The 18,981-nt window shown below is 39.0% G+C and overlaps 1 protein-coding gene across 2 annotated transcripts; it reads left to right on the forward strand.

Moving 5' to 3' along the window:
- The first annotated feature begins 1,120 nt into the window (after window positions 1-1,120).
- Window positions 1,121-17,288, forward strand: LOC119729744 (aspartate/prephenate aminotransferase-like). 2 transcript variants are annotated; one of them, XM_038202464.1, is made up of 13 exons: window positions 1,121-1,384; window positions 1,754-2,060; window positions 2,691-2,828; window positions 2,980-3,107; window positions 3,842-3,905; window positions 4,793-4,832; window positions 8,904-8,994; window positions 10,189-10,254; window positions 11,556-11,669; window positions 13,203-13,285; window positions 13,884-14,037; window positions 15,828-16,004; window positions 16,754-17,288. In XM_038202464.1, the coding sequence occupies exons 2-13, from the start codon at window positions 1,784-1,786 to the stop codon at window positions 16,793-16,795; spliced, it is 1,374 nt and encodes a 457-aa protein (XP_038058392.1). In that variant the 5' UTR covers window positions 1,121-1,384; window positions 1,754-1,783; the 3' UTR covers window positions 16,796-17,288. The 2 variants fall into 2 exon arrangements, with proteins under 2 accessions (XP_038058392.1, XP_038058393.1); XM_038202465.1 differs by having other exon boundaries at window positions 1,792-2,060.
- Window positions 17,289-18,981: the final 1,693 nt, after the last annotated feature.

Genomic DNA, 18,981 nt, shown 5'->3' on the forward strand with positions numbered 1-18,981 from the left:
CCAATAAACAATTTTCATGTGAAATTAAAACGTGCGTTTTTGAAATGTGTAGATCACAAAAAAATTCAGACACTTTTCTCTTGGATTTCATAAGAGAAATACCTTGAAAAAAATTTTTTGGGAAACAAAAAAAGTGTGTTGAAGTGATAGAATTACATGTAAGTGGACAACAACCATCTGGAAAAAATACAGTTAAACTACAATACACTTTGTGAGGTTTAGTCATTAGTGATTTCCCCAATGCTTTTCACATTTAATTACAGCTACCCGTGTTCCCGAGGTATCAGGTATCTGCGTCGTTTAATGGCACAGAATGAACATCAATCCTAACCGGATCAGGTATATTGATAAGACGGTTCAGAGCTTGAACTTGAAACTTGGAATTAACAACAGCCTTGATCTGGATCATGTATCCGTGTCTTTTCTTTTGAATGTACAGGCTGATTACAATTTTGGAATGTTTTACGTGTCCTTTTTGCCAAATTTATCGTGCTTTAATTTGTATTATTAGTTACGTCTGAATTAAGTGCATATTATCAATATTTCATGCAATTTATATGGAGGTATAAAAAATGTCCGGCTATAAGTAGTGCTTACCAAAATAATTCTCAAGCGTTCGGACCGGGCCCTTCTTCAGTGGTTTATTGTTCCTGAATCTTTTTCATGTATTTCTGTGGAGTTATAACGAATAAGTCGACCTGTGTTTGGCACTGGCCGCGGAATAAATCTGCATGAGTGCATCGACCTGTGGCGCCTTGAGATGGTTTTTTGTACATGGTTTATAAATCGACCTGTGGCGTTTGAGATGCTTTTTGTACATGGTTTATATGCATGTTCAGGCTCATTGACCTGTGGCGTTCAAGTTTGAGATGGTTTTGTACATGTTTTAATGCATGTATAGGCAAAATCGACCTGTGGCGTTTGGGTTTTGTACCATGATGTTTTTTAATGCATGTATATGCAAAATCGACCTGTGGCGTTTGAGATGTTTTTTGTACATGGTTTATATGCATGTTCAGGCTCATCGACCTGTGGCGTTGGAGATGGTTTTTGTACATGTTTTAATGCTGAAAGGAGAACACAACTCACTGATGCAAGTCTGATGTTTGGCGATTGGGGGCGCCATTCACTTTACACGGTGTGCCGATTTATTTTTGTTAACGCGCTGTGCTTATTTTGATCCCGTAAAAGTTTTTACGATTTCGCGGTGCAAATATCGTCCTTCGACTTCATTTTACATTTGCAGCTGAAGAATGCGAACCAGGCAATGGAACTTACAGAGCACCATTAAAGATTTATGTTAAAATATAGACGGCACCTTTTCGATAAAATATTTTTTGCTCTGGAGACAGATACTGTACTGGGAGGATTTTAGGTTCATTCGGTAAGTAGTCCGAGTAACTTGAACCCAACTTATAGCCTTTTTTAACATTTGGACATGGTCTGGCGATAGTTAAAAAAGGCGATAAGTTGGGTCCAAGTTACTCGGACTATTCGGTAAGCAGATTTCAGCAGATGTTTAATCACTAAAAGCGTTTTGTGATAAATTTGAAATGTTTCTCAAATTCCAAAAGTTAGAGTGGTCTGATACTGCATCCTGAGCAAGGAATTCTTCAGAGGCAAAACAATACAGGAAGAGGAAGCATCAAAAGAAGTTAATGGGGTTTCAAATTATAGTATACGCTTGCTTCAAGTTCAGTACTAGTGTAATCGCGGGATTAAATACAATCGTTTTATTTTTGGTTTTGTATAGATTTCTCTCTCAACCTTGTAACTTATTCTGATGCCCAGCACCTTCAGTGTCTGTGATATATCCAAGATGGATTCCTCCTTGTTGAATCCGCGCCCCACTGTCGACGACTCCTCCTTCATCTTGCCCCGCCTCCAAGGCTCTTGCAAGGCATCCAACATGGCACTCAATGAGCAGATACGCCAACTGATGGCCCAGGGGAAGACCATTTATCACTTTGGCTTTGGCCAGTCGCCGTTCCCCGTCGTTGATGGGGCTCGTCGAGCTCTGGCGCAGCACGCCGGAGAAAATGCCTACCTTCCAGTTGCAGGTACAATTAAGTTGTGTCCAATTCATCACAAGGTCGTTATAAAAAGTATTGTTTTGGAAGTTTTCTTGGTGAAAAAAAGAAAATCAGCTTCGCAATAAACAGCACAACAAGGGGTGGTGAAGTAAGCGACAAAAACTACCCAGGCATAAAGTACTTTAGCACAATCAAATTTAATAAGATTTGACGGTGAAAGAGCTAAATCATATGTTTAGCTCTGTCTATGCACTGAGAATTCACTAGTTCACAAATTTCACCCACCACCATATCAGTATGACCTGATTTTGTTTAGCATAACTACTTGTGCTAAACAAACTTGTGACATAAATGTAGTGTCTGGCCTCTTCCATCAAAACACCTGTTATACACGTAATGTTTTGATTGTTTAATTATGTATTGTTTTCCAACGTCATCCCCCTGCGCTTTTCCCAATCATTGCATAAACAATTAATGTACATTAAAAAAAGGTTATTTCATTGAGAATTTTTCCTGTTTTGTTTAACTAATAGTGAAGAAAGTTGTTTTCTCTCTGTTTTTTTTTGGTGGTCTGAAAACAATCAGAATTAGTTGATTGGACTTTAATCTATTTCCATTTCACAAGAACTCAGTGTTTGTGTTGTGTCTATCCAATAGGTTTACTAGAACTGCGCGCCCAAATCTGTAACTTCCATGCTGAGTTGGATGGTCTAATGCATCTAGACCCAAATTTAGTTATCGTCGGACCAGGAACTAAGCAGCTGATTTACCTGCTGGTTCAAGTCTTTAATGGAGGTGAGAATGACAACTTGTGGTTCCAAATATTTTACTTTTTTTTTACACATTTTTATTGTGTGATTGTTTCTTTTGATGTGCTTTCTGACTGCAACAATGAGTAAAAGTACTGTACTATCTCACTTTATTTTTGTTGTGCACATGTATAAAGACGTGCTGATCCTGTCGCCCAGTTGGATCACCTACAAGCCAATGACAGTTCTGGCCGGCAAACGGGCCTTTGAAGTGGCCTCCAGCATGCAGGACGGCTGGAAACTCACACCGGAAATCTTGGAAAAGGTAGCTGTCTTTGCAGGCTGGCTTTATACAGATTTGTGCTGAGCCAGTTTATTTAAATTATGATTTGAATCAAGATTTGAATTATGTTTAACATTTGTAGTAGTACATGTATATTGTAATTAGAAGTCACCACACATATAAAAGTAACTGTTTCCCAAACATGAAAAAAGCCTCTTTCACATTGGCCTTAATTTCGCTAAAAAATACCACGAGTGATTGGTAACATTCCATTGAGGTTTAATAGTCTTCCATGAATCCGCACGTACTTGGACTAACATCGGGCCCGTGTGTTGTGTAATGCACGTTAAAGAACCCAGTAACACTTATCGCTAAGAGAAGGGGATTGCCCTGGCGTTTCTGGCAGTGGCTGCAATATGCGCCGCAGCACCTTGTAAACCCTTATAATAAGGGGCTACATAATGGGTCTCATATTTCTCACAAACTTCATTTACCTGTCTTTAATAATAGACATAATTTCCAGCGCCTTGAGCACCTAATTGTTGGTAGATACGTGTGCTGTATAAGACTCCGGTATTAACATTATTATTATTATTATTAAAGAACAAGACTTTTGCCAGAATAATTTGGTAAATGAAGAAAAGTGTTCAGTTTTAAATACATCCCTTCATTTACTTACTGATTTTGGGACAATATATGGTTGTCCAGTTCTTGACTTTTTTTTTTTCATTATCTGTTTTACATTTTGTTTCTTGTCCATTCCATAAAAATCCTAGGCAATTTTGGAAAGCAACACATCCACAAATCGTCTGTTGATTTTCTGCAATCCAGATAATCCAAGTAAGTAAAATATCAAAGGCCACTCTCTTTTTAAAAACTAGACATTTACCTGCTTGAAAATCGAGCTGTTTATCATGTTTATAACATCATTTTGTGTGGTCACTTCACCAACCCATATGTACATATCTTAACATTTTGACGTGAAATGCACATTGCCCATAATGTGCCAGAAATAACCACGCAAAAGGGTGATTGAACAAGCACATTTTTTTCCGAGCCGCATACGTATCCCGTATGCGGTGTTTAGGACATACGGACATACACAAGGACATACGGATGCCTTTGTTGCAGTTCATTTGAATAGCTTGTGAGTTGACTTGGGACTGGAGGTCTTGTGATAGTCTTGCAGGGTCTCCACTACAACACTGGCACAGATTCAGAATAAACTCTGCTCACTTAGGCCAAAAAAAAAAATACTCGGTCTCTGGTCAGCGCGCGCGTCGATTTTAATCATGTGCGTCAACCTTCTTTTTTTTTTTCAAATTAACACGGAAGCTACAACAGTATCCTCAAATTTTTGTACCAAGGAGCACCAAGGAATGGGGAAATTGCACCAAGGCAAATGATAAAGGGCACCAAGGCAAATTATGGAGGACACCAATGTATAATGAGGACACAAAAAAAGCAAAATAGTACCTACCTTGTCTGTACAATACAAGCTTGAAAAAAAAAAAGCCACCAAAAAACAAAACAAAAACGCGTCGCCGCATCAATTCCGGAACTTCGGTCTGACCAGAGACCGACTATTATTTTTTTTGGGCCTTACTGCAACAATTTAAGAAGAAGGTAAATGGCTGATATGCACTGCAAACATACATGTACAATGTATAGGCTTATAAATACCAAGTGGTAATGTATAATTCCTTTGGGGTTTTGTATTTCCCCAGCTGGCATCAGTTATTCTGAACCTGATCTGAAAGCACTAAGGTAGGTTGATGCTTTTCCCATACATGTATACAGTAATTAGTATTATTACTGAAAATATAATTCCGTTGGGTTATTTACATAATTTTAAAGTTGAGTTTTTAATAATAAGAGAGTTTTATTCCTTTTCTAGCAAACAGAAGTAGATATGCATGTAATAGAAGGTTATTTGTAGCAGTATTTTTTATGTATTGGAAATTGACCGTAGCCCGGTATGTATGTTTAAATTTAGGCTCAGTTTTTGACAAACTATTATTAACTCCTACATGCTTTCATGCATTTTGACGAAACTCGGATGCAGCGACCCTTGGGTGGAAAGACACAATTCTTCATCGGATTACTGAGGTCAAAGGTCATGCAGGGGTCATTAGAGGTCATTGTTCATGTTTCTTTGTTTACAGAATTTGATGGATTTGAATGTCACTTGGATGGAGTGATCCTTGGGTTGGGGTTCATTAAAACTCTTCCAAAATTGGAGGTCAAAGGTCATTGTTTAAAAATGCACAAAATTTGACTTTTTTAATAACACAAATTATGCCGCGGAAAAAAGGCAACAAATGCGGTCCGCCGACCACTTATTTTTAACTGAAACATACAAATTGAAAAGTTGTTAGGAGTAAACATACCGTATATTGAAGAGCGTATGCCTTCAGGGGGAGCGTACACCCAAGATATGACAAAAGGCAATACTTAATGCCCGAGGGTCAGACATGAATGTAGACAGTCTGGTGGTGGTTGGCTGTATGTGCAGAATGCAGTGTATGCGGTACATGTCAAGCCCTATCATTAGTTCAGCAATAAAATGTATGCAGATATCTCATACTTTTGTACTGTTGTCAGCTAGCCTTGAAAATGTATTACTGGGAGATTACTATGCATGTACATGTAACAATTTATGACCAATTTTATAATTGCTCCATGGATGCCATATCTGCAACAACAAAAAATCCTCTAACGGGAGACCTTGAATAAAAGTGCTGCATACTGCTTGCTGTATGCATAGATTGACAGGTCAATCATTGACCTGAAATACGCAAATTCAAAACAATGGCCTAACATTTCTGAGCTGAGCACAATTGGACAAATTTGCAATTGGTTTGCAGAAATATAATGTGGTTTCCAACCAAAGTGTATTTCATCATGCCATGTCCAATTCTTGGGACTAAAGTACTTGCTTTTACTTGGCTCGGACATTTGTGAAAACAATAGTTTGTGCCTAGCAATTTATTGTTGCAGTCAGATGTTTAATGTATAAAATGGTTTGTGATCCTTGATACTATGAGTCTGTAATCAGTGTGGTCCAGGGATGCAAAAAAGAGATAACATTTCATCAGCTGTCTATTGATTAAAAATGTTAAACAACTCAAGATTTCAAGTGTGTGCTTGATGCAGAAATAACACTGTCAAAAGTAGTATTCCATACACTGTCCATAAGGTTTCACTGAGTAACGTGCAAGGGCAGATTTTTTTGCCAAACCGAATTAAAATGTCTCTCTTGAGGGAATTATAAGTGCAGTATATGCGAACTAAAGTGGGCAAATGAAAAAAAGATGGATTCTAAAGCGACAAAGTTGAAAAAAAAAGGACATGTAAATGTACATGTAGGTACATGTGTATGTCACTACTGTCGCTGAAAAGTAAACATACAGACTGGTTCACCTTTGTATGTATTGAGGGTGGAGTATGCAGCACTGCAGTTCTTTGCTACGCACATGTTTGTTCAAGGCAATAAATCCAGTTTTCTTGATGTGTGGGAGTGAATGCCATATATTGATCACACTAGACGTCTGTAATGATTGTTATCGTTTTATAACGCTAGTCATCAGTTCATCATGCATCAGAGCCCTTATCGAATGGTGTGATGTACCCCATGACACCCCCATCAATTCATGACGCCCATCAATGCATGATGACGCCCCCAACCAAGTGGTTCATCAGATTATTGTAAATCCCCTATTGATTGTAAGGACAGACCATATCCACCCGTTGAGGGTTGATCAGGTACTGATTTGTCCAATAGTGAGGAATTCTAAAAATACTTTATTTGGCGACGTGATCTCCTGCATAACGTTACTAAAACTTGTATGTAGAATTAGGAGGTTTATTACTAAATGATGCCAAAGTGCACTTACATCATTTGTAATAAACATTGGCATAGGTACTCAGAGTGTTGACATGTACCGGTACGCAGGGCTCCAAAAGCCAGGGATTTGGCATATCAGTCCAGTGCTGCTAGCTACATGTATGACCAAAACAACATTCTATACTGGCAGCCTACATGTTCTGTACATGTTGTAGTTTTTCACACAATTATATAAGGCCAAGTAAAAACAAAAACGTTTATTGATCAGGTTTTTTCCAAATGAAATCCCCATTATATGTGACTATTTTACTTTTAGTGCTGTGCATTTGCAAGTAATTTAGTATTAGATTATTGGAACTTGAATTTGATCAAATATTTAAAGGGAATATACAACATTTGCAAACATCGAAAAATAAAACTACCAAGTTTTTGCGAAATACCTTAATAGGACGTTGGTAAATGACAGTCTAAAGCATCCTGTAAAATTATGGCACCTGGTATACTGTCATTTTCAAGAAAAGTGGTATTTTTGTATCAATTTCCAACGCTGATCGGCCGATCAGCGTTGGAAACAACTGGCTTTTTTTCAAATACTGGCCCCAATTGACTATTGCACTTGTTTGCAATCGATTACAAACCTATGAACGGGTACGAGCCAGCTAGACTGGTTCCCTGACCTTACAATTCCCCAATGTATGTAAACTGCTCTGTTTCTTCTTATATGGAGTCAGGGAACCAGACTACAGGTAAATGATCGTTTTTCTTGGTTTTTATAGCATTTTCGAACCCAAAACCTCCAAAAAGTCAGTGTAACTATATTTGCTTTATATTTCCAATCCCCCAATTCCATCCATTTCTGAAAATTACAGCAAAAGCAAATGATGTATATTCCCTTTAAATATATGAACATTGACATTACGGTAAAAACAGTTTATGAATATCGTGTATTACATCAATATCATGTATTGTATCAATACATGTACATGTGTAATTATTTTGAGAAAGCTGACTAGCTGACATTGGACAGATTTTAACAATGCAAATTTAGGCTATACATGTAAAATCACGTAGCTTATACATGTAAATTTACATCAATAATTTATCAATAATTTTTTTTTTATATTTTATTCGGTAAAAGCTATCCAGATATTCGGTGGATGATCTTATGTTCGGATATTCAGTATTTTTGGAAGAGCCCTATTTGCTTTCCTTTTTTAATAATGATCAACATGTTTCTTTAACTGTCTCCCCTGTCAATCCTGTTACCAATCCAAGAAGTATTTCCATGCTTAAGGTCATTGTTCAAATTGACTCAATGACAAAAACATAAAAATAATAATACGGGAGTCTTATATAGCGCACATATCTACCAACAGTTAGGTACTCAAGGCGCTAACAAATTTATTTTAAAGACAGGTAAATGAAGTATGTGAAATGTGAGACCCATTTTATGTAGCACCTTCTAAGGGTATACAAGGTGCTGCGGCGCATTAAGCAGCCACTGCCAGAAACACTGAGGCAAACCCCTTCTCTTAGCGATAATTGTTACTGGGTTCTTTTACGTGCATTACACAACACACGGGACCTATGGCTTTACGTCCCATCCAAAGGACGAAGCAATAAAGTGTCTTGCTTAAGGACACAATTGTCAAGACCGGGACTCGAACCCACACTCTGCTGATTAGAAACACCAGAGAGCTTGAGTCCGGTGCTCTTAAATGCTCGGCCATGACACTCCGAAGTCAATTCAAGTAAGCCCAGTCACAAGTAACAGGATGAATGCTCTCAAAGGGAATGACTTGGTCACAGTTGATTTGAATAGCTTGTGACTTGTGGTTGACTGTGACAGACTTACACAACACACGGGACTTACGGCTTTACGTCCCATCCAGAAACGGAACTTGTGAAGGAGTTGTGAGGGACTGTATTACAACACTGCCTGAGGCCTTCCTTATTTTTTAATTTTTATTTATTTTAAACTTTGTTTACAGTGTAGTTCTTCGCAAGCACAACGTGATCGTTTTGAGTGACGAGATCTACGGACACACACAGTATGAGGGAGACTTTCTGAGTCTGGCAAAGGTAAACAAAAAGCAACAAACAACAAACATATTGATATTATACATAGCTCCTCACAAAAATAACCATAATCAATTCATAGATACGTTAATGAAACTAGCTCTTTTAAGTGAAAGTAGTCTTATCAATGTCAATAATAATAATAATAATAATAATAATATACCAGAAATGTGTTTGTGGACAAACACTGAGCTGTTTTGACCATTTTCGCAGTAACTGCCATGAAGGAGTTTCATCCAAGTCAAATGTACGTGTATTAACATTTATGATATGCCAGGGTGGGAATAACATTAGAAATCAACTGATTAATAATCACATGATTACGTCAACATGACGTCATAATAATTGCCATGTTTATAATGACGTCTAATGAATAATGATGTCGTCCTTACGAAGCAACATGAATATAAAAATATAAGCCGAGGCTCTTGGTCTGTGCCACTTTAATTGCAGTCAATCTGACCGTATTTTTTATTTAATTTTTTGCAATTACAAAAAATATATTAACATTTTAAAAATTAATTAATTAAAACCTTTCACAAAAAGAATTTCGAATTTACCATGTTCCATTGATGAGATATGACTAAAAGGTCCAAAATGGAATGATTCATAAAAAAATCACATGATGATGTCATCGTAGCGTCACTGCAATTTTTGTCTATAACACGTCCTGGAATACATGCATACCGAGTTTGAACCAAATCGGATTTCTGGTTCTGTAGTTATAGGGCGTTAAAATATACACTTTTCGGATGACGTCACGATGACGTCATGATTCGGCCTGAATCTTCAGATGGTAGTCTAAGTGTGTACCAGGTTTGAAGTCGATTAGATGTGAAAAAAGTCCCAAAGTCTTGTGTAGAACGAAAACACTTATCCTATGGGGAAAAAAGTGGGGAAAAAAGAGAGAAAAAAATAAATAACAAAAACAAGAGCTGTACACCGAAACAGCTAAAAAGGGTGCTTATAAAGCCAATTTTACACAAAGTCCCAATGCGCTGAATAATGAAGTACATGTAGTAAGACAAAGATTACAGAGAGTTTCGTGTGATTTGAATGTTCCAAAGGTTGATAATTCTTTGATGTGAGAATCGGCCAATGACAAGCTCCAATTTGATCATGAATATTTATGAGGTGTAGTAATAGTATTTCTCCTTTTCAAATATGTTTGTTTTATTTTTGTCTGTTGCGTTACAGTATTACCCAGAAGGCACCATTATATCCAGCGGCCTGTCCAAGTGTTTCAGTGCGGGAGGTTGGCGGGTGAGTCTGAAGAGGTTGGCTAAAAATTCAAAAGTACAAATTATCCAGCCACTACATGGAAGTAATAATTCCATGAGTCTTGGCACCATTTTTAGCTACGTTTTATGTGTGTATTTCAGCCAACATCTTCAACACAAATAGGAACATGATGCTGTTTTAAAACGCTTTTTTTTTTTGCATTATGTAAATTGGAAAAGCGCAGAATCAGCAAGCTTCATCAGTCCAGACATTTCTTCAAATAGAAATTTTAAGTGAGCTGTGTGTCACTGCCAGCAGCAGCCAAGTAATTCTGACGTAGCCCAAGATGAAACTGTTAGTCACTCAACCCACCGAAACTACCCTGCCTGTTAATTACTCCCTGTAATGCCAAAACTGCCCAAGCACCCTATGGTTTTCTTGTGGGGTGTTGTGGTCCAATGGTTACGGTGTTCGACTCGTGTGCCGCGGTACATGGGTTCGAATCCTGACAGGGAACGTGGTGCTTGCATGCTCTTGAGCAAGGCACTTTACCATTATTGCTTTGTCCTTCGGGTAGGGCGTAAAGCCGTAGGTCCCGTGTGTTGTGTAATGCATGTTAAAGAACCCAGTAACAATATGCGCCGCAGCACCTTGTAAACCCTTATAAATGTGCTACATAATGGGTCTCATATTTCTCACAAACTTCATCTTTCCTTAAAAATAGACGTAAGGCCAAAAAAAAAAAATATTCGGTCTCTGGTCAGACCAAAGTTCCGGCATTGATGCGGCCACGCGGCTTTTTTTTTTTTTGGCTTTTTTTTTTTTTTTCTTCAAGCTTGGATTGTACAGACAAGGTGGGTACTATTTTGCTTTTTTGGTGTCCTCATGTTCATTGGTGTCCTCCATAATTTGCCTTGGTGCTTTCAATCATTTGCCTTGGTGTAATTTCCCATTCCTTGGTGCTCTTTGGTAAAAAAAAAATGAGGAGGTGCGGAAATAGAGGGCGCTGTTGGAGCTACCGCGGAACATTTTGGGAGAAAAAAAAGATCGACGCGCATAATTAAAATCGACGCGCGCGCTGACCAGAGACCGACTTATTTTTTTTTTGGCCTAACTACCAGTGCCTTGAATATCTATACATGCGCTACATTAAACTCCGGTATTCCTTCAATGCTTGAGCGCCGTAATGGCAGCCGTGCTAAAGCCAGGGTAATAAGAGCGTCAAGAGCGTCACTTTGTGATGGACACGAGTGCTATACAAGAAGCCATTATTATTGTTATTGTAGTACCGTACAGTTTGTAATGGGTAAATTGTATTCTATTGTCTGTTTACATTCCCATAGTGTGGGTATAGTATTTACCCCAAGGAGTTGACTGCACTTCACCAGACAGTGTGCAGTGCATCCAGTCACACCCACTCATGTGCTGCTGCCCCAGTGCAGTATGCAGCCATCCATGTAAGTTTATAAAGTTCAGGGCCCAGTTTCATAGCACTGCTTAACAGCCAATTTTGTGCTTACCGAGCCTCCATCTATTTCATAGATACCGTAAGCAGTAAGCACAGCAAAAAAGCACGCTTAACCACAGAAAACAAAGTTGCTTAAATCAGTGACATAAGAATAGAAATCTCTATGAGCGTGCAACCGTTAGCATGTCCAGGTCGTGAAACAGTGCTTATGCTCCACATGATTTTGTGCTATAGAAGAAACAAATTTTTAGCTAACTATAAGCAGCGCTCTGAAATTGGGCCCGGATAGTGGAGGGGGGGGGGGGGGGAGAATCGCACCAATCAGATACCCAATCAAGATTGCATGCTTTAGCTTGTAAACAATTACTTTCTGTAAAGTCCAGAGCCTGCAGCGGTTAAGAAATAACAAGGCAATAACTAGGACTAGAAATGAAATTGACTCCTTTACAATAGTGGATTCTGTGTAGGATATTGATTGCTATGTAGACCGTGACCGTGATGGTTTTGAAACGCCATTGTATGAAGAACGCAGTCACCAAGAGTAACCCACTTTAAGCTTCAAATGTTAGTCATCACTATTTCATTTACATTTAAGCCATGGTTGGCAATAGATTTTCACATTACATAACACCCTGATTTTGTAAGAAGGTGGCATTTTAATTAAAGGGAATATACAACATTTGCAAACATCGAAAAATACAACTACCAAGTTTTTGCGAAATACCTTAATAGGATGTAGGTAAATGACAGTCTAAAGCATTCTGTAAAATTATGGCACCTGGTGTCAAGTCATTTTCAAGAAAATGGTATTTTTGTACACATTTCCAACGGTGGTCGGCCGACCACCGTTGGAAAACCCTAACTATTTTTCAACTACTGCTTCAACTTTACATTTTTTTCAGTCCAAGTTTTGTTTGCTATCGGTTACATCTTCGTGAACGGGTGCAGGCCAGCTAGACTGGTTCCCTTACCTTACAATTTTCCGGCATCTGTAAATTGATCCATTTTATCTTTAGTGGAGTCAAGGAACCAGACTACTTGAACATTTTTGTTTTTCTTAGTTTTTCCAGCATTTTCGAACACAAAACTTCAAACATGTCTACATTCCCTTTAAGTCTTAGGGTAGTGTGTGTTCTGTTCTTGGTTGTATTTTAAATAATCCAATGATATATTTGCAAACATTAATGGAAAAAAAAAAAAAACTGAATTCGTTAATTCAGTTTGGTCCAACCTAGAGCCACAGAATGACTGGTTCTCCATTAATTTGTACCCAAAGCAGCTTGATGTGGTTCATTAAAAATTATTCTTTATTTTCGCAATGTTAGCCTTCCGTAGTTTTTTATCCCGTAGTTGACAAAAAATGCCGACCACAGGTTGGCTACCAAAAAAAAAGGGTGGTAACCTTTCGCAGTGTTCCACATTGTGACTTTTTTTTTTTTAAATATTCGAATTTTAGCAGCCGGCATAGTTTGTGTTTAATTTCTAAATCCTTTGACTTGACCACATGATCATGTTTCATCAGATATTCAAACTGGACGAAGAGACGAAGGAATACATCAAAGGCTGCCGATGCATTATGGGAGCTGTGGCTAAGTTCTGTCACCGGTGAGAATCCTTTTTAAAAAGAGACTGCGCCCAAGAAATAGAATGATTGATTGAAATCCACATTTTGTTATTTTGATTTACTTTCCATTGGCCCATTTTTTGATAACAACAAAGTTGTTCGCACATATGTTTGTTTTAGGGTGAACTTATACATGTAGAATAAAAGAAGTTGAAAACAAAGTGTTCAAAACAGCGAAGTAGCAATCATTGGAATGAAGGTTTGAAGTCCAAATTTTTTGTTAAAATTTTGTCAGAAACTAGATAAAGAGGAACATAATTTTCTTTCAATTGTCCTTATGCATCCAACAAGTTCGTTTTTTGGCTAATTGCAGCCACTTTGCCTTGAATGATTTTGTTTTAGTCAAATTGAACAGAACCTATTGAAAAAAGCTGGTATAATTTGAATGAAACATTTTACATTTTATTTGAACAGAAATGGGAACTAGAAAAACAGAATTGCGATTGACAGTTTTTCGCGCGTGTTCCTACTCTTCCTATGTTTGACTGCAGACACTTTTCTGTCTTTGAAATGACCGAGTTGGATTGGGGTATGTGTGCAGACTTTACAGGAAACCCCAATTTGATTCTGGTTATGCAGGGAATTGACAGGTTGTGGCATCAAGGCAATTATGCCTGTGGCCGGCTACTACATTTTCCCAGACTTTGAGGTCTTGCGTGCCGTCTTGGAGGCCAGAGGCATACAGACCTGTGAACAAATGTGCGAGGCACTCTTCAAAGAAGGAAACGTGGCGGTGAGTTTCTCTCCATTCCTTTGAAATCTTCATTTGTTTTGAGTTTTCATGCTTCAAAAGTTTTTTGTTGATAAGAAAAATTGCATTGTTTGCCATTAGGATTAGTAAATGCTTGTTGAATCTTTGCTGATGTTTTGTTCGGGGGGGGGGGGGGTGTTAGTAACATCTGCTTCGATGGGCTGAGCTTAGCTGGATGGGGTTGATGGGCTTGACTGGGTGGAACTGGAGTGGGTGGGTTGTCTGGGCTGGGGTTGAGGTGGGCAGTGTGCGATGGCTGGGCTTGATTAGGTTGATCTAGGCTGGATTGGTTTAATGACCTTGGCTTGGTGGGTTGGCTAGGTTTGGCTGGGTTGAGAGGGTTGGATGGGCTGTGCTCGACTGGGCTGAGATGGCTTGGTGGGTTGGATGGACTTGGCTTCATTATACTAAGCTGAGCTCGGTGGGTTGATGAGCTAGGCTACTCTGGATGGGTTGTCTGGGCTGGGCTTGAGTGGGTTGACCTGGGCTGGGCTAAAATGGCTTTAATGGGCTGGGCTTGACTAGGTTGAGGTGGGCTGGATGGGCTAGGCTTGATAGGTCGCATCAGCATTGTTAGGGTTAGAGTTTAATGACCTGGGCTTGGTGGGTTGGATGGCCTGGGCTTGGCTGGGTTGAGGTGGGCTGGATGGGCTAGGCTTGATAGGTCGCATTAGCATTGTTAGGGTTAGAGTTTAATGACCTGGGCTTGGTGGGTTGGATGGCCTGGGCTTGGCTGGGTTGAGGTGGGCTGGATGGGCTAGGCTTGATGGGTCGCATTAGCATTGTTAGGGTTAGAGTTTAATGACCTGGGCTTGGTGGGTTGGATGGCCTGGGCTTGGCTGGGTTGAGGTGGGCTGGATGGGCTAGGCTTGATAGGTCGCATTAGCATTGTTAGGGTTAGAGTTTAATGACCTGGGCTTGGTGGGTTGGATGGCCTGGGCTTGGCTGGGTTGAGGTGGGCTGGATGGGCTAGGCTTGATAGGTCGCATTAGCATTGTTAGGGTTAGAGTTTAATGACCTGGGCTTGGTGGGTTGGATGGCCTGGGCTTGGCTGGGTTGAGGTGGGCTGGATGGGCTAGGCTTGATGGGTCGCATTAGCATTGTTAGGGTTAGAGTTTAATGACCTGGGCTTGGTGGGTTGGATGGCCTGGGCTTGACTAGGTTGAGGTGGGCTGGATGGGCTAGGCTTGATAGGTCGCATCAGCATTGTTAGGGTTAGAGTTTAATGACCTGGGCTTGGTGGGTTGGATGGCCTGGGCTTGGCTGGGTTGAGGTGGGCTGGATGGGCTAGGCTTGATGGGTCGCATTAGCATTGTTAGGGTTAGAGTTTAATGACCTGGGCTTGGTGGGTTGGATGGCCTGGGCTTGGCTGGGTTGAGGTGGGTGTGATGGACTTTATGGCTTCACTATGCTGAGTTTGGCTAGGTGGGTTGATGGCATGGACTGGACTGGGTTGTCTGTGCTGGGCTTGAGTCAGTTGTGCTTGGCTGGGCTAAATGGCTTTAATGGGCTGGACTTGACTACATTGTGGGTTGAGCTAGGCTGAATGGATGTGATGGGCTGGGCGTGACTGGGATGCGGTGGGATGGATGGGCTAAAAATAAGTTGGATCAGCAGGGCTGGATTAGGTTGAGGTGGGCTTTAATGTGTCGGCTGGGCTGGGCAGTACTCGGTTGATGGTTCCGTATGTAACGTAACCCTGCATTAGATTTGAATTCCTTTCTGTTGGTTTATTTTTGATTGTGGACCAACTCTCCCCATCTGCTTTCCAGGTGATGGCCGGAGGGCCAGCTTTCATGCGACCTCTGACAGAGTTCACCGTGCGTCTGTGCTTTGTGAATTTTGACGGCGGGGCAGCGCTGGAAGGCTGGAAGCTCCAGGGTTGCAAGGAAAAACTGGATCAGGATTTCCTGGATAAGTACTGCAGTCCAGTGGTCCAAGGGATTAAGGTAATAGTAATACACTTGTTCTACAATTAAACACACATATAAAAAGATGGTAGCACCTAAGAGCGTTCAACGAACAAGAGATTGAAGTTGTCGAGCCAGCAACAAGTATTAGAGGGACATATGTGACCCGCTCCGCAAAAATGAGTCTGTTGTGGCAAAACTGACATTTTGAGTTAACTACATTAATAAAATGGGAATGAAATAAGCTTTCATTTTGTATATCACGGACCTCTCTAGGACATTTGGTTGCATTGTTGTGCTTGTTTCATTCTGTAAAGTTTTTGCAAAGCTAGAAGTGTCTCAATGGAGAAAAAAGGCTTTGAAAAATGACAAATACACTGTAACTAACCAAGAAAAGCACCAAAGATTCATATTTTTTTTTCTTTTTCTTACAATATTTACATTTCTGTGTAAGATATTTGAACTAAAACTATCAAACAACCAAAATAAAACAAAAACAAAAAAATCCAAATTTTGAGCAAATTTTTACTGTTTCCATTTCAAAATGGCAAAAGCTTGAATTCAAATTATGCGACATCAGACTCATTTTTGCAGAGCGGGTCACATATGTCTCTATCACGCCCCCGGATGTTTACTTTTTATAACTAGTCACAAACGACTGGCCTGATGCATGCAACATTCAGTGCCATGTCAAAAAGTGGTAACTTCAAGCCAACCAGGCATATGAAGTGTTGGATTGACAAATGACATGTGAACATATATATAGTCGTTTTATTTCTTTTCAACAGGCTATTGTATCCTGGGTAGAAAAGCAGCTGGCAGAGCTCTAGTCACTCCAATGGCTTCTGCAGGTTGTTGCCGATATAGGAACTTCATAGCTTTGCTGTGGAGTTTTACACGTCAGTATTTGCACTCGGTCTGCGACTATTTGTTTTCAAGTTCAGCAGTTGAGAAATATTCTTCATACCCTCGACGTACTGCTCTGTTTTCCTCCCATGTACTACATGCACTACCTCGTACAACAGATTTATCTTTCTCTCTAAATTAAGATTAAATATGATAATCCATATAAATTTAAATTATCCAATAAACAACTTTATTGTAAGTTTTAATTTGTTGCTACAAATGTTGTTTTTTTACGGTTGAAGTGATTAACAATGTCCCTGTTATTCTATATATCCATTAATTAATTCAAGTTAAAGGGACAGATAAGTTTTACAGAATTTCCTACATTATTACGCTTTTCAACGAGCAAAAACATCTCTAAACTGGAATAAAAGAGTAATGAATTAGACTTAACGGCCGTTTCAAACCTTGCAGAGTCATGACCTTGATGACGCGCAGGTCACTGTCCAACCAATCAGAGCGTGAATTCATCAGAGTATCCCAGCGTCCTGTTTGCAGGGCGGGGGGTATGAGCGAACCAGACTCTAAGCAGTCTTAAAGGGACACTAGGTCCTGGAACAGCCCAATTGGGCTACAAAACGCTCTTTGAACGAGATTATGTTATTCGGAAAGAACATTTAAAACTAGGATATAAACATCCACACAACTATCCTTTCAAAACTGGGCGTTTTTGTGTTATTCCTGTATTATGCGTGCCAGAACGAATTTCGGGGTACACTTTTGCGACCCCATAAATTTGAGCTGTTTGGATGCTAGTTGTGATTTTATTCGTAAAGTGTTCACCTTTTGCGGACGTTGAAGAAACCACATTTTTTGCATTGGTGATTAGTCACCGCTGTTCCCGAGACACACAACGTGTATATCGTACACTGTATGAGCACGACACAAAAAACGTATTCGTACTCAGTCGTGTCCGATATAAACAACCTGGGATTTTTCCTCTTTTCTCGGGAACGGTAAGACATTAGGTTGGTTTCTTTTCAACCACATGTTTGAAATAGGATAAGTAAACAATCCAAAACATGAAATTTTCGGGGATTTCAGGACCTAGTGCCCCTTTAATTGAAGCTGAAGACTCATTTTTTCTGACATTCTGAAAAAAGTACAAATTAATTTGTTCATAACATTGTTGACACACTGCCAAAAATTGCTTTGCTAAAGAAAGTTCATTTTGGACCAATATCACTTGGCCACGCCTCCTATGATGTCAATGAGCTCTCAACCAATCAGCTTCTCAAACACTTTTTCTTGGAATAGATTACAGTAGTTTACAGAACTACATGTATATAGGATTGTATATATGATATACCAAGATTTCAGATAACTTCATTTATTTTATCTACCGCATCTAAATTGTAGTTTCTTTAGAAAACTGTTGGTTATTTTTTTTCTGTTTATTCGATTTGATGTAAAACTAAAAAGCACCAAAAGAAAACCCGAAAATACAAAAAGTTTTGTTTATTGAAAGCACACCAACAAGCATAACTCAAAAGTTAAATTCGTTCATCAGGAAACGTTTCTTTTTCTGCAAAATATTGTATATAGCACTTTCAATAGTATTCTGAAACTTGTTATTAATAGAAATAATAGATTGTGGCAATTTTTTGGCTGGATAACGTATTCCTAACCTATATTGAAATTATTAAACTTGTATTTTTAACAAATTATTTTAAACATGATTAATACATGTATAACAACTCAAATTACTTATTGGCTGTAGCTATTTCTGGCTATAAACTTATTAAATTAATGTGACATTAATGTTTTACCGGTTTTGGCAGTGAAGGATTTTGAGATTGATCATGGCCTAATTTTATAGATATATATTTTGTTAACACTTGACGATCGCAATATTTAATCAGGAGCAACATTCTATATGTGTTATAGTACAACTGTCTATGTTTTAGTGGACAGGTTAAAATAATAATGGGTTAATATTAATAAATGAATTTTAATTATTTCCATCAAAACTGAAATGTTTGTATCACCATCCAGTGTTCTTGCCGAATAAATAACCTTTTTCATTAACAGAGCACACTTTAAACACATCAATAGGCCTAAGACATAATGACGTCATGCTTTGTTTCCATGTGCGCTTTCCTATGGGAAC

This window comes from Patiria miniata, unplaced genomic scaffold (genome assembly GCF_015706575.1).
Source record: "Patiria miniata isolate m_02_andy unplaced genomic scaffold, ASM1570657v1 HiC_scaffold_21, whole genome shotgun sequence".
Lineage (NCBI taxonomy): Eukaryota > Metazoa > Echinodermata > Asteroidea > Valvatida > Asterinidae > Patiria > Patiria miniata.